The sequence below is a fragment of the Triticum aestivum genome, chromosome 6B (genome assembly GCF_018294505.1).
Source record: "Triticum aestivum cultivar Chinese Spring chromosome 6B, IWGSC CS RefSeq v2.1, whole genome shotgun sequence".
NCBI lineage: Eukaryota > Viridiplantae > Streptophyta > Magnoliopsida > Poales > Poaceae > Triticum > Triticum aestivum.
This window is the reverse complement of record NC_057810.1, coordinates 138,318,227-138,332,031: the sequence shown is the minus strand read 5'-3', so window position 1 is coordinate 138,332,031 and position 13,805 is coordinate 138,318,227. Positions and strand designations below refer to the sequence as shown.

General features: G+C 40.6%; 1 protein-coding gene across 1 annotated transcript; it reads left to right on the top strand.

Annotated features, from left to right (window-relative positions):
• The first annotated feature begins 2,342 nt into the window (after positions 1–2,342).
• On the top strand, positions 2,343–13,570 carry LOC123133774 (ABC transporter G family member 37-like). The gene is made up of 22 exons (XM_044553181.1): positions 2,343–2,473; positions 3,168–3,216; positions 3,574–3,661; positions 3,963–4,136; positions 4,561–4,637; positions 5,644–5,694; positions 5,810–5,900; positions 6,128–6,429; positions 6,517–6,798; positions 7,767–8,080; positions 8,992–9,152; positions 9,234–9,337; positions 9,421–9,577; positions 9,619–9,869; positions 9,970–10,302; positions 10,403–10,693; positions 10,776–10,859; positions 10,957–11,087; positions 12,379–12,606; positions 12,692–12,863; positions 12,952–13,206; positions 13,313–13,570. Exons 1-22 carry the CDS (start codon positions 2,343–2,345, stop codon positions 13,568–13,570), a joined length of 3,984 nt encoding a protein of 1,327 aa, XP_044409116.1.
• Positions 13,571–13,805: the final 235 nt, after the last annotated feature.

The following is a 13,805-nucleotide window of genomic DNA, read 5'->3' as shown; positions in this document are numbered from 1 at the left end:
ACCCTGTTTTTATATCTACATCTCAATTTCTTGCAAAGCTAATGGCTACTGGAGGTGGGATTATTTCTGTATCAAGCAGTTCAGACGGAATTGTGTTTTAGCAAGTTTCTACAGCTTATTACTCTGATTACACTTTTCCATATTATGTCACGATGGATTGAGTGTGTACAATAGCTTCTCATGGAACAATGAACAAGTACGTTGCTCAATTGGATACAATTATCCCTCTTTTGTGATTTAGAGTGGTTCATTTTATTTCTCTCCTATCAAGGATAGATGGTGACCGTCTTCCATGCTACGAAACCTATCAATCGTAGCCTGCTTAGAGAATCTCTAGCAGACCCCGCATTTCGCCGACCCGCATTTCACGTTTGTAGTTCGCGGAAAAATTATTTTGCAGGCCGGCGCGAACGCCCGCAGAGGCAGGCCCCGCAAAGCCGACATGTATCCTGTTTTACGGGTTGGCGGGTCTGCCTCTGCGGCCGCCCCCCCCCCCCCCCCCCCCCCCCACCCCAAATGTAAATTTGCATTTCTTTGCATTTTCAACCACATTGCATACATACATAGGACATCACCAAATCTTTGCTAGAATAGTAAGACCAAAGAAAACAAGAACCACAAGTATGCATTTTAGAAGATTTCCAACTTCCATAACCGCTCCCATGAATTGAAGCAATATCTTCTCCATGCACTCATTGTTGATCTGCGGATTCTTGATCTTGCATTCTTCATTCTTCTTCTTCTTTGATTCTAAGAAAGAAGTAGACGTTGCTTCCCCTCTAGTTGCACATGCATGCGTTTCATTGCCTTCGATTGCACTAAGGAGTGCACGAACTTCTATCAGTTTTCTTTCTATCACTAAATCAATGTATTCGCCTTCCCAAAACCAAAATGAGCATCCATCTTTCTACACGCATGATGATGTTTGAAATGAGCTAACATAATGAGCTATCCGAAATGAGCCGAATGAAAACAGCACTACCCCGTCGTTTTCGCATTTGAAGAACACCCATCTGGGGTGCTTCGGCGTGCCCGAAGTCAGCAGTAGCACTGTCCTCGCGCAATCGTCGCACTGTATGAGCGGCATCGGCGAACCACAGAGCCTCTGAGCGAGGGCCGAGCCCGGCGGACGGCCGGCCGAATCCATGTCGGCAAACCGTCGGCGGCGGCAACAGGCCGAACCCGCACCTGCATGCGGAGATGCGTCTTTGCCGGGGTTGCGCGAGGTGCTCCCCGACCATTCCATCGCTTGGCGCCGCCGCCTGCAGCCAGGAAAGCCAAATCCGGCCGCCCGCGATGAAGGGCCCGCAGATCCGCTGCTCTCGGCCCGCCGACGCAGGAGAAGAGGGAGGGAAGGGGGGCGGAGGGCAACCTCGTGCGTGTGGCGGCTTTTCGGCGTGCTCCCGCCGGCTACTATCGCCGGAATCTTGGGCGGCAGCGGGGTGGCGGGGGAGAGGGGAGGTGGTTGGTGGGTAAAAGCGCGGGCTGAAATATCCTCTCCACCAACCGCTCCCGCTATATGCAGGGCACCGACGGGCCGAGGGGGGGGTCGCGTATTCGCCGGTTGGGGTAAAGTTTTTGCCACGCCCCTCAATTTTTTTTTGCGGGCCGGCCGCGTTTGCGGGGTCTGTTCGGGCGGGATTTTCCGCGTCGACCCGCATTTTGACGGTTATTTTACGGGTCGGGGCCTTTTGCGGGGTCTGCTAGAGTTGCTCTTAGGACAGGAAACATGTCTAGCACGACATGGCTTTGCTCTTATTAATTTCCAATGGTGGCCTCTTTTCTTAAACAAACGAAAAAACAGACGACACTATTTGGCAGCATCGTCCAATGATCTTAGTTTCTGACCTCACATCACAGAGATCCACGCAAGGAAATAATTGCATTCATCCATCAAAATATTTTGGCTGGATCTCTGATCACGGAGATGCCGGTTGGTAGCACTGTCTTGCGTTTGTCCTTTGCGTACGTATTTGTTAATACAAATATATTTGCAGAATAATGTCAAACTAATGCATTTCAATGGCTTAATTTTCGTCGAGGCGGCAAGTGATTGCGACTTTTCGTGCGACTTATTTCCCCAACAATCAGTCAACCACTAGAAGAACTGGACTGTACATCCCTCCGCTCCAAGTTTACGTAAATGTAATCCTCTGGAGAAACGATCAACTAGAGTTGTTTGTGTACAAGGACGGCCAACAGAGTGAACGAACTAACCAGGACCAGCACTCCTTTTTTTTAACAACTACTCCTAGTACTCGTCTAGCTTATATATATACGCGAAGCGAGAGGCCTGCTTGGTGGAGGAGCTAGTTGTACACCTACTCTTGTGGCACGGGGCAATGGCGGCGGAGCGAGGAGAGGCGGCGGTCATGACGGAGGCGGAGGCGAAGACCTTCATCGAGCAGCTGGTCGGCTTCACCGGCGACGACCACGAAAGGTTCCTGCTCAAGATCAAGAACCGCTTCGGCCGGTACGTGCATGCGAACTGGAGGTCGAAATCACTATTCTGACCCTTTTAACGAATTTTGTCACAAAATAAACTCGACGTGAAAGTATTTCACGATCTGACCTTTTTAGCAATGCCATAGCCCGCGGCGTTTTTTCCAAAATAGAAACGCCGAGATAGCTAGCGTTTCTGATCAAAGAAGAAACGCCGAGGTAGCTAGCGTTGCGGACCAGGTAAGAAACGCCAAAGGCGCTGGCATTGCTGCCCATCATTGAAACGCCAAGGAACCATGGCCATGGCGTTGCTGCCCTCTTTGGTCATAATTAATTAGCCTTATTAGTTAGGTTGTTCATCCACATTTTACATGCACATGAAAAGTGCAGCAACGTCATGGTCATTGGCATTTCAATGATGGGCAGCAACGCCAGCGCCTTTGGCGTTTCTTACCTGGTCCGCAACGCTAGCTACCACGGCGTTTCTTCTTTATCAGAAACGCTAGCTACCTCGGCGTTTCTATGTTGGGCAGAAACGCCGCGGGATGTGACGTTGCTAAAAGGGTCAGATCGTGAAATACTTTTACGTCGAGTTCATTTTGTGATAAAGTTTGTTGAAAGGGTCATAATAGTAAAAAAGTCCTGAACTGGACACGTATAATCATGGATCGTCTCATCCGTACGACCGTACGAGTGTTAATCTGTTTCCATCAACTTGTTTGCAGCGTTGGAATGGAGCTTCCGACGATCGAGGTGCGCGCGGTGGGGCTGGCGGTGGAGGCGGAGGCCTACGCCGCCGGCAGCCACGCGACGCCGACCATCCTCAACGCCGCCACCAACGCTCTTATGGTATTTATACATATCCATTGGATATTATCTCAACAGAGAGAGTAGTTAATAATTAATTCCATTCCCGACCGTGATGTGTTAGGATGTGGCGAACACGTTGCGTATGGTACCAAACACCTGGAAGACGAAGCATGCACTGCTCCATGAAACCAATGCCATCATCAGGCCACGCAGGTACTGCATAACATCATAACATATCATGGTAGCTAGCTTCGGTTTTTCATGTTTTGTGCCATAATGGGCGTATTTTTCTCTTCTCCATTTTGATTTTGTTTTTTCAAGGATGACTTTGCTACTGGGGTCGCCAGGGTCTGGGAAGACCACGTTGCTCAAGGCTTTGGCCGGACGGATGCTAGACTCAGGACTCAAGGTCTCTTCTTCTCTCTTAAGTTGATGCTCATTTTTCTATCATATGTTTTTTCCCCGCCTACCCACAACTTTGGTCTTGTATAACTTTACTATTTACTAGCGTGTTTTCTATGTGTGTGTTGTGTTGGTTGTGTGCGCATCCTAACTATATAAAAACAAAGACCGAGTGTGTGGTTATTATGTTTGTATCATCTTGATGCTCCATTTTAAGTCGATAAAATATAATGTTGGTTGAAAAAGTCGGTGCTCATTTTCTAACCACACAAAACTTGTTGTAAGTAATTTATGTTATTAATAATTAAATAAAGCAATGCAGGTGTCAGGGAGGGTGACCTACAATGGACACGACATGGGGGAATTCGTCGCCGAGAAGGCAGCGGCATACGTTAGCCAGGAGGATCTCCACACCGGGGAGATGACCGTGAGGGAGATGCTCGCCTTCTCCGCCGAGTGTCAAGGCACCGGTGACCGTCAGGGTAACTGAAAATAAATAATAGCCAACCCTGAACCAGCTGTTGTTTTATCAGTCACCACTTTATAAAAATTCAGATGATAAATAGCACTCCGTCGCATAGGATGTGCACGTGCTTCTAGGTCAACAATTTAATCTGAGTAGCCAAATATGTACTACTCCCTCCGTCCCGAATTACTTGTCGCAGTAATTCCGAACGGAGAGAGAATATGTGAACAAAATTTATATATTTGGAAACTTCATCCATATATGAATCCAATGATATGTTTTTGGTGATATATAATTTATATTTAGTTAGTCAAATCGACAACCTAGAAACAAGTGCACGCTCTATGCACCTGCTCAGAGGGAGTGTGTACTATATGCAGGGTAATTTTGTTCGTTCTTACCTTTTTGTAGTGTGTCTTAAACGTGTGTGCTCTGTTCAGATTTGTTAGCCGAGCTGACGAAAAGGGAGAGGGAAGTGGACCTGACGCCGGAGCACGACATCGACGTGTTCATGAAGGTGAAAAACTAAAGTCTATGTATCTTTTGTTAATGCATTTAAAAAAAATTGAAACAATTTTCTTTTGGAGGAGCGCTTCAATACACCCCTCCTAAAAATAACTTAAAAGGGCATTTCCGTACTCGACTAATCAGCCCGGCTGAAAAATAATTACATTCGTCTCAACTTAGTTGTCTTAGATTTGTCTAGTTACGAATGGATCTAATATTAAAATGTGTCCAGATACATTTGTACCTAGACAAATCTAAGATAACTAATTTGAAACGAAAGGAGTAGATGGTAATTAGATCCAAATCCATAAGAACGCTCGTTTGTCTAGTCTCTAATAGCCAGCAACGAAAACATGTATCTCCATCTATCTTCCTCTTCTTTCGTCGATCTCGTGTGCATGTATTGTGTGAGGAATCAATGGCCTTGTCGAATCTTAGTGATCCTGATCGAGGTGTCCTATCCCGCCCGCCCGCCTGCCGGCCACGCCCTTAGATCAAAGACGTAGGCAAAGAGAACTAAACTGGATTTAGGGGATGCAGTTTGGAAAATGAATCTATCTGTAACTGAACTAGATCCAACTCGTGCGAACACTGACGGCCAGAGACAGCTCGATAAGGAAATCAATTCGACAAGTTAATTTCTCAACAACACGATTAATTAAATAGACAATACTACCCTTATGGTTGAAGAGGTATGTTTTAATCTCAAAATCATGCATCTGCATCGAAAGTTGTAAACTTTGCCGGTGGTGCACCAAAGCAAGCTTTAGGATGTATTGGCCCACATGCGTGTTTTGATTTCACCTTCTCTCGCATACTGACATAAACAACAGTGTAGTATTTTGCTCCAGCAATTTGATCTAACAATATATCATTTATATCAAGTTGTAAAGCGACTCTATTTTTCTTCCATAGTGTCACATGCTCACATCAACATAGTTTCTGACACATTGAGTACTATCTTACAAAACTTCCACTGTTTCAATGTTCTTTGATGCATAGTTTCATTCTTGTAGGAATCTGCAATTGGAGGAAAGAGCAACATAGTTACAAACTATATAATGCAGGTTTGATTTATGGGCTTTTGGTTCTCTACGACTCTTCAACTTTTATAAGTACACTTTCAGTTTACATATTAAGATTAGAGTTACTCTATTTGATAGCACTTTACTGTCACTTCAGATCTTAGGACTTCATACATGTTCGGATACATTGGTTGGAAATGACATGGCAAGAGGTATATCCGGCGGACAAAGGAAACGTGTCACAATAGGTATGTTGTACAAGAAGTTCCCATGTTACATATTGAAATTTCCGCAACAATGAATGTTATTTTTTGAACTACTTGTATGACTTTGGCATTTAAATTAGAGGATTTTTATTCAGTTCCTCAAAAAATGTCATATGCAGGAGAATTGTCATGCCAAATTGGTAGTTGTATTATTTTGTAGTAACAGATCAACACACTTATGCTTGCTTGACATATCTGATTGGTTGCAGGAGAAATGCTCATTGGTCCAGCGAGATCCCTTTTCATGGATGAGATCTCGAATGGGCTTGACAGCTCAACTGCATTTCAAATAGTGAATTTCCTAGGGCAATTGGTCCACATACTTGGGGGAACAGCTGTCATCTCTTTACTTCAACCATCACCTGAAACATATGATCTTTTTGATGATGTCATGCTCCTGTCAGAGGGCCATGTTGTCTACCAAGGGCCCAAAGAGAACGTGATTGAGTTTTTTGAGTCCCTAGGCTTCCGATGTCCCCAGAGAAAAGCTATTGCTGACTTCTTGTTAGAAGTACACACATCTTAGCTTCGCAAATGTCAAAAATATATATTAAATCATAGCATATTGCTCACATTATTTTTTTTATTTGATTGAAAGGTAACTTCAATTAAAGATCAAAAGCACTACTGGACAAGGGCTGGTGAACCTTATCAGTACATCACCGTGGAGAAATTTGCAGAAGCTTTTCATACATTTCATGTTGGTCAGATAATTCTAAAGGCCCTTGAGATCCCATTTGAGAAGAACCAGAGTTTGTCGCCAGCTCTAACCAATTCAAAATATGGTGTGAGCAAACGGCAGTTGGTCAACGCCATATCTGCTAGAGAAATCCTACTTATGAGAAGGAACTCGTCCCTATACATGGTTAATTTTGCACGTGTGAGTTCATACCCCCCCCCCCCCTTCACCCAATATAAATTATTCTTTTGTTTTTCACATTCATTTCTTCAAGACTTTGCCCATGGTTTTTGACAAGAATATATTAGTTCCCATATGCCTTTTTAATATGTTTATAGTGATACATTACGCTTTTCACCAACCAATTTTCTCCTAGTCAGACCAAATATACGGATATGGCTTTCTATGGACCTAACATGACACAATTCAACTAAGTTGAACATCACACTAGTTATTTAACATGATTGACACACGAATAGACCAAGCTAGCTGTGAACATAGCATAAACAAGTCATATGAGTTCTAATCTAGTAGTCCTAGCATGTCAAGGTGTACTTTAAAAGGCCATTCAACTCATATAGTATTACGTGACATGGAAACTTAACCCCAGGTCCTGAATACATGAGGTCAAATTAGGCGATGGAAAAGAGTCACCCGATAGATGCTACATGGGCTTACATGTACAGATAAAAGGTGTACTTTAAAAGGTTTACTCCCATTGTTCCAAAAGTAATTGAAGCTCTAGGTTTCTCCTAAGCCAAATTTCAGTAAGTTTGACCAAGTCTGTATAAAGATACTTCAACATCTACAACACCAAATTTGCTTCATTAGATTCATTATGAAATAGTATTTTCTTGTTTTATTATAATTGACATTGTACACCTTAGCAAAAATAAGGCTTTGGTTAAACTTAATTTTTTTGACTTAGGACAATCCTAGAACTTCAAATAGTTTGGAACTGAGGGAGTAGTATTTAGTATAAAATATCTCGACAATGTGAAGTTCTAAGAAATTCAAGGAATAATACAAGTTCTTAGTAGTGTCTCAAAGTGGGATCATGCCAGATCTTTGCTCTATAATCAATACTTGTTGCAGAATAATGGCGCACAATTTTCATAGTTAAACTGTATGCAAACAACTACTGGTTATGATGAATACTCTTGTGACAGATGGCTATGATAGCATTCATCGCGTTAACAATCTTCTGGAACAACAATATGCATCGTGATTCATTGACTGATGGAGGGTTATATCTGGGGGTGTTGTTTTTCTTTGTGGGTGAAACCATGTTCAGCAATTTAGGTGACCTTGGTGGAACTATAATGAAACTGCCACTTTTCTTTAAGGAAAGGGATGTTTTCTATCCGGCATGGGTGTACACTTTGCCTACATGGATTCTTAAGATTCCCATCACCCTTATTGAAATCACAATATTGGTTTCCATGACATATTATGCAGTTGGGTTTGACCCAAATATTGGGAGGTGAGCATTACAAATGAATGGCAAAGTTTTTCTATTATGTGCAGTTTTTCCTGGTCCAAACGTTTGCTCTAAAAACTAATTTCTACATTGATGTTCATCCTATAAATTGTTACTTTTATATTTGTTGAATTTGCTAGAGAGATATAGTGTATTATATTACGTCTCCTTTTCTTTCCTTTTGCTTTTTCTGTTCTTAGTTTATCTCCTTGTGCATGCATATATATTGTCCTAGAGTATTGGGAATAGATCAAGGTTTTGTTCCTCATAACAAGGTATTCATGATTTATATTGCTTCTTCTAATCATTTTTGTCAAGTAAACTCGCCTTGACCTATCAATCTAGTTTGCTTCCCTTTTCTTGATCTCTGGAACACAGAGTTTAGTTTCAAATTTTTGTTGCGTAATCTAAGTTGTTTTTTCCATTTGCGTATTTCTCATATCCAACATTTTAGTACTTTAAATTTTAGAAACATTGCAAACTAGCTGAAAAAGTGTTGTACTCAATATATTAAGTATTTTTGGCAATAATATATATAATTATAAATTGTAGTATTGCTTGTGTATTTTTGTTTGAACATTGTTGCACTTTGGATGTGTATGTTGTTGGGATTTCAAGACTCGCTAACTTAGGAAACCCCATTTTTATTCAAGGAAGAAAATAAAATGGAAGCAACTTTGAAGAAAGTGAATACAACAAGTTGATTAAACAAACATAATAGGTGTTATTATTTATTATTATGGTGGTTCATGAGTTTATTTGTAGAGGTGATTTACGCTTTCATTACATGTTAAGTCTATTAGGTGCACACTCTAATTGTATTTGTTGCATTTCCCATTCAATGAAATTATCTGCTTTATGTTAACCCACAATAAATGATAAATGGGCAAACAAAAATGTTCTACACATTTCAGGTTCTTCAAGCAATATTTTTTGCTTCTAGCACTAAGTCAGATGTCATCTTCCTTGTTCCGGTTGATTGCTGGAGTAACGAGAAACATGTTTGCGGCAAACATCTTTGGAACATTTACAATGCTTTTGCTTTTGCTCTTAGGTGGATTTTTACTTTCTAGCGGTAAGTTTTCCACTAGTAGTCTTTCCATAATTTGTACTTTTCTTAAATTTGTGGTTCTTATTAGCTCCCTCTCCCGTTCAGAAAACTTCAACAAGTTTTGGATGCTTGGCTACTGGATCTCTCCATTGATGTATGCACAAACTGCAATTTCGACAAATGAATTTACATCTCATCGCTGGAGTAAAGTACACCTCGAGACCAAGAACTTTTAAACTTATAGAAAAAAATATGGTTGACAGTCTAACAAACTTAACATTTGGCTTTTCAGGCACTTCCTGGGTCAACAGAGTCATTAGGAACAAGTATCTTGCAATCTCGAGGGATATTTGTGGAGGCAAAATGGTACTGGATTGGCTTAGGTGTACTAATTGGATACACAATTATATTTAATGGCCTCTACACCGCGGCTTTTACATACTTCAAAGGTACGTTGAATTGCATCACTATTGCGTCAACTTGTTTCTAGATACACAAATTCTAAAGGAAGATGGTTTGTTCTTGTTTTTAGCATATGGTAGAGGCTTTTCATCATTGACAAACAAGGCACTAGACAAAAAAATTGGAAAACTGAGTAGGGATGCTCCCTCAAAAAGATCTCACCAGAAAAGAGTAATGAACGAATTGGAGAGTCCTACAAACAACGGACGGGTATCGCTTCCATTTGTGCCACTTTCACTTACCTTTGACAACATAAGGTATTCAGTAGACATGCCAAAGGTAAAACAACATGTCTCGTATTATCTCAAGATAAATTTTAAGAAGTAGCATGCGAAACATACTTCCCCCATGCTTATTTACTTTGGCATTCATTTTTCAGGAAAATAAAGCGCGGGGTGAGACAAAAGATAGTTTGGAAATACTAAAGGGTGTGAGTGGTTGCTTTAGACCAGGCGTGCTGACTGCATTAATGGGCATTAGTGGTGCCGGAAAAACAACATTGATGGATGTGTTAGCAGGAAGGATAACCGGAGGCTATAGAGAGGGGACAATAACTATCTCGGGCTACCAAAAGAAGCAAGAAACCTTTTGTCGTATATTTGGATACTGTGAGCAGTCAGATATCCACTCTCCACACTTGACTGTGCTTGAGTCACTTCTATTCTCCGCGTGGCTTCGATTGCCATCAGAAATTGACTCATTAACAAGAAGGGTCAGTTTGATGAAAAAATTAACAACAAAGATTATTTATTTGCTTCTGAGTTTTTATTTCATATTTTTGTTAATTTCTTTGTCAACTTCTGGATGTGTAGATATTTGTTGAGGACGTGTTGGAGCTCTTGGAGCTCACATCATTGCAAGGTGCACAAGTTGGACATCCTGGAGGATATGGTCTCTCAAGTGAGCAACGAAAGAGGCTGACCATTGCAGTAGAGCTTGTAGCTAATCCTTCTATAATTTTCATGGACGAGCCAACATCGGGGCTTGATGCTAGGGCTGCAGCAATTGTAATGAGGACTGTCAGGAACCTGGTGGACACTGGTAAAACTGTTGCCTGCACCATTCACCAGCCAAGCATAGACATATTTGAAACTTTTGACGAGGTAATGAAGTTGTTGTTTCTAGCTGCAACTTGTAGTGTCTTGAATTTTAAGTTTGTGTCATATTATTCTCAATGAATTGTAGCTTTTTCTACTAAACCGAGGAGGGGAGGAGATCTATGTTGGTCCATTGGGCGAGCAATCTTTGAATATGATCACATACTTTGAGGTTAGTCAAACAAAAGCATGAAAAATACTTTTTTACTGCTCTATAGATTCACGGAACTTGCCAAGAGTGAAATTGTTGTTGCATTTGGTTTATTCAGGGAATTGGCGTCAATAGAATACAAGAGGGGTATAACCCCGCAACTTGGATGTTGGAGGTGACCTCAACAGTACAAGAGCAGATGTTGGGGATTAATCTTTCTGTCATATTCAAACAATCAGAGCTATATCAGTAAGTGCTATGCATCTTAATAATCCTTTACCTTTAGGAACTAAGAAAGTCCTAATTACATAATGTAACTTATTACTATCTACAGAATGTAACTTATTACTATGTTTGGAGTAGAATTATAAGCTAGAACATGTACCTACCCAAGCTATCCAAGGTACCAAAACACATTGGATCTCTTAAATATAGTAGCTATAGAAGAATGATCTACCGCCTTATGCCAACTTGTCCTAAGAATTGCTTAGTGGTTAGAATCTGATGGCCAGTCAATGCAGAATTATGTTGTGAACTAGCTTGATTGTCTTGCCTATAATTCATGTATGTAAGACCGAAAGGAGGTAATTCTTTCTACATAAGGTGTCTGAAGATTTTGCTTGTGTGATGATCTTGATCAACTACTTTGTTCTAGGGTCTTGGGGTATATGCTGCTAGTTGGCCTGCTGCTAGTTATTAGTGATATTGTTGGTAGCTTTCATTTTTTGTTTTCTCATCCAAATAGTTTGTATGGTAACTTCCTAATAATTTGGGGTTGAAGCATGTACATATTCTAGTATACAAAGATGTCCTATTATTAGTGGTAGTTTCATGCGACTATAAATTTGAGGTGCAATCGCAATGATTTAGTTTGCAACAAAATAGTTTTTGTGTTTAAAGGCATCTAATGTGTATAGAATTTGAATTTGGTTGGGTGCACTAGTTCTTATTCACGAAAACACAAGATCATAGATAGAACAAGTTATACTCAGTTTGGTGCGCATATTCTGGTAGCTGCAGTTCACGTTTTTATTTTATGATTTAGATATATGAACTACTTTGAAGCGTTTTTAGCTACATTCTAGAATCATAATGGAAAATGTCTACTACTTATTATTGTGAGGAAGAAAATTATTATTACAATATGGGAATATTGTAGTCATTAATTAGCTTTGCCATGTCTTGTCTAGTATTCCAGTGTGTAACTGGAAATTATAGAGAACAACAACGCCCAATCAATAGTTAATTATTGCTTTAAGGATTTGTCAATTGTTTTCGGCTTAAGATGGATCATGAACCTAAGTGTTTTTTACACCTGTAGTTCATATATCTGCTTAGTTTAGTTTTGCATCATATTCATATATATTTTCTAGGTCTAGTAACTCATAATGTCATATCATATGGTTTGACTCCATTGCCCTTTGTCGCTACACATGTTTCCTCTACTTGGGCGATATTTCCAAAAATCAAATTAATTTTATTTTGCTCTACTTTTTGGTATGCACATGACATGTTCCAGCACTACTATTTATAATTTCAGGAAGAACAAGGCCTTGATAAAGGAACTAAGTATGCCTCCTCCTAGCTCAACTGATCTCCATTTTCCTGATAAGTATTCACAATCTTTAGTGAAGCAATTCTTAATATGCTTATGGAAGCAAAACTTATCATATTGGAGGAATATTCATTACACTGGGAGTAGATATTGTATCACCATAATCATAGCACTGCTTTTTGGCACGGTATTCTGGGACCTTGGAATGAAAAGGTGGGTCTTTCAATTATCACCTGATTGTTATTTATTTTTGTATTGTGGTCTCCACATTGTAAATTTCTCTACACCTTAATTACAGAGCGAGACGACAAGATTTGTTCAATTCCATGGGGTCCATGTACGCTGCCATTCTAATGATCGGTATTTCGAATGCATCGGGTGTCCAACCGGTGATTGCAATGGAAAGAATAGTGTTCTACAAGGAAAGAGCAACTCGAATGTACTCATCCCTGCCGTATACATTTGCACAGGTGACTAATTCACCTCACTCATGCATACTGTGTGGTACTTATATTTTATATCTCGAATGACTTGATGAAATTGTCATTATGATTGCAGGTTGTAATTGAGCTCCCATACATACTCGTTCAAACTCTTATTTATGGAGTTTTGGTATACACAATGATAGGATTTGAGTGGACAGCAACAAAATTCTTTTGGTACTTGTTCTTCATGTACTTCACATTCTTGTACTTCACATTCTTTGGGATGATGGCAGCGGGACTTTCACCCAGTGGTGGTATCGCAGCAATTATATCATCTGCATCCTATGGCCTATGGAACTTGTTCTCTGGTTTTCTCATCCCAGTTTCCGTGAGTATCTCTGCCCACCAGACATAGTTATGCTCAATTGGTTCTATTCCTCCTACCAACTATATGAATATATCTTGATTCACAACACATTTTTGGTTTGATGCAGAGAATTCCTATCTGGTGGAGTTGGTATTACTGGATATGCCCGGTTGCATGGACATTATATGGTCTGGTTGCTTCACAATTTGGGGACGTCGAGGAGAAACTTGAGACTGGTGAGACTGTAGCAGAGTTCCTGAGGAGTTACTATGGTTTCAGGCATGAATTCTTGGGAGTGATTGCCATAGTGACTATGGGATGCACTGTGGCTTTCGCCCTCTTGTTTGGCTTTTCTATCAAGTATATCAACTTCCAAAGGAGATGAGGCTTTAACAAAACTAGTAGTAGCAAGAAGGAATTGTAGTCTCCTTGCAAAATATGGCCGAGAAATATATTTAGTGTCAGACATATCCTTCACACCCCACATATAGACAAGGAGGTGTTGATAGTGAGGCGACATGGCTGAAATGTGAGACCATGTATGGCATGCGTGAGTTATTGGCTAGGTCTACGTGTAAGTATTGTTAAAACTCTCTGTAGTCATTCAGTCAAATTTTCGA

What these genes read in the sequence shown, in the direction of transcription:
- LOC123133774 (XM_044553181.1), top strand. Translation starts at nt 2,343, where the DNA reads ATGGCGGCGGAGCGAGGAGAGGCGGCGGTCATGACGGAGGCGGAGGCG. An exon ending in AGGCACCGGTGACCGTCAGG is followed by an intron (nt 4,137 to 4,560) that starts GTAACTGAAAAT and finishes TGCTCTGTTCAG; the next exon opens with ATTTGTTAGCCGAGCTGACG. An exon ending in AAACAATCAGAGCTATATCA is followed by an intron (nt 11,088 to 12,378) that starts GTAAGTGCTATG and finishes TTATAATTTCAG; the next exon opens with GAAGAACAAGGCCTTGATAA.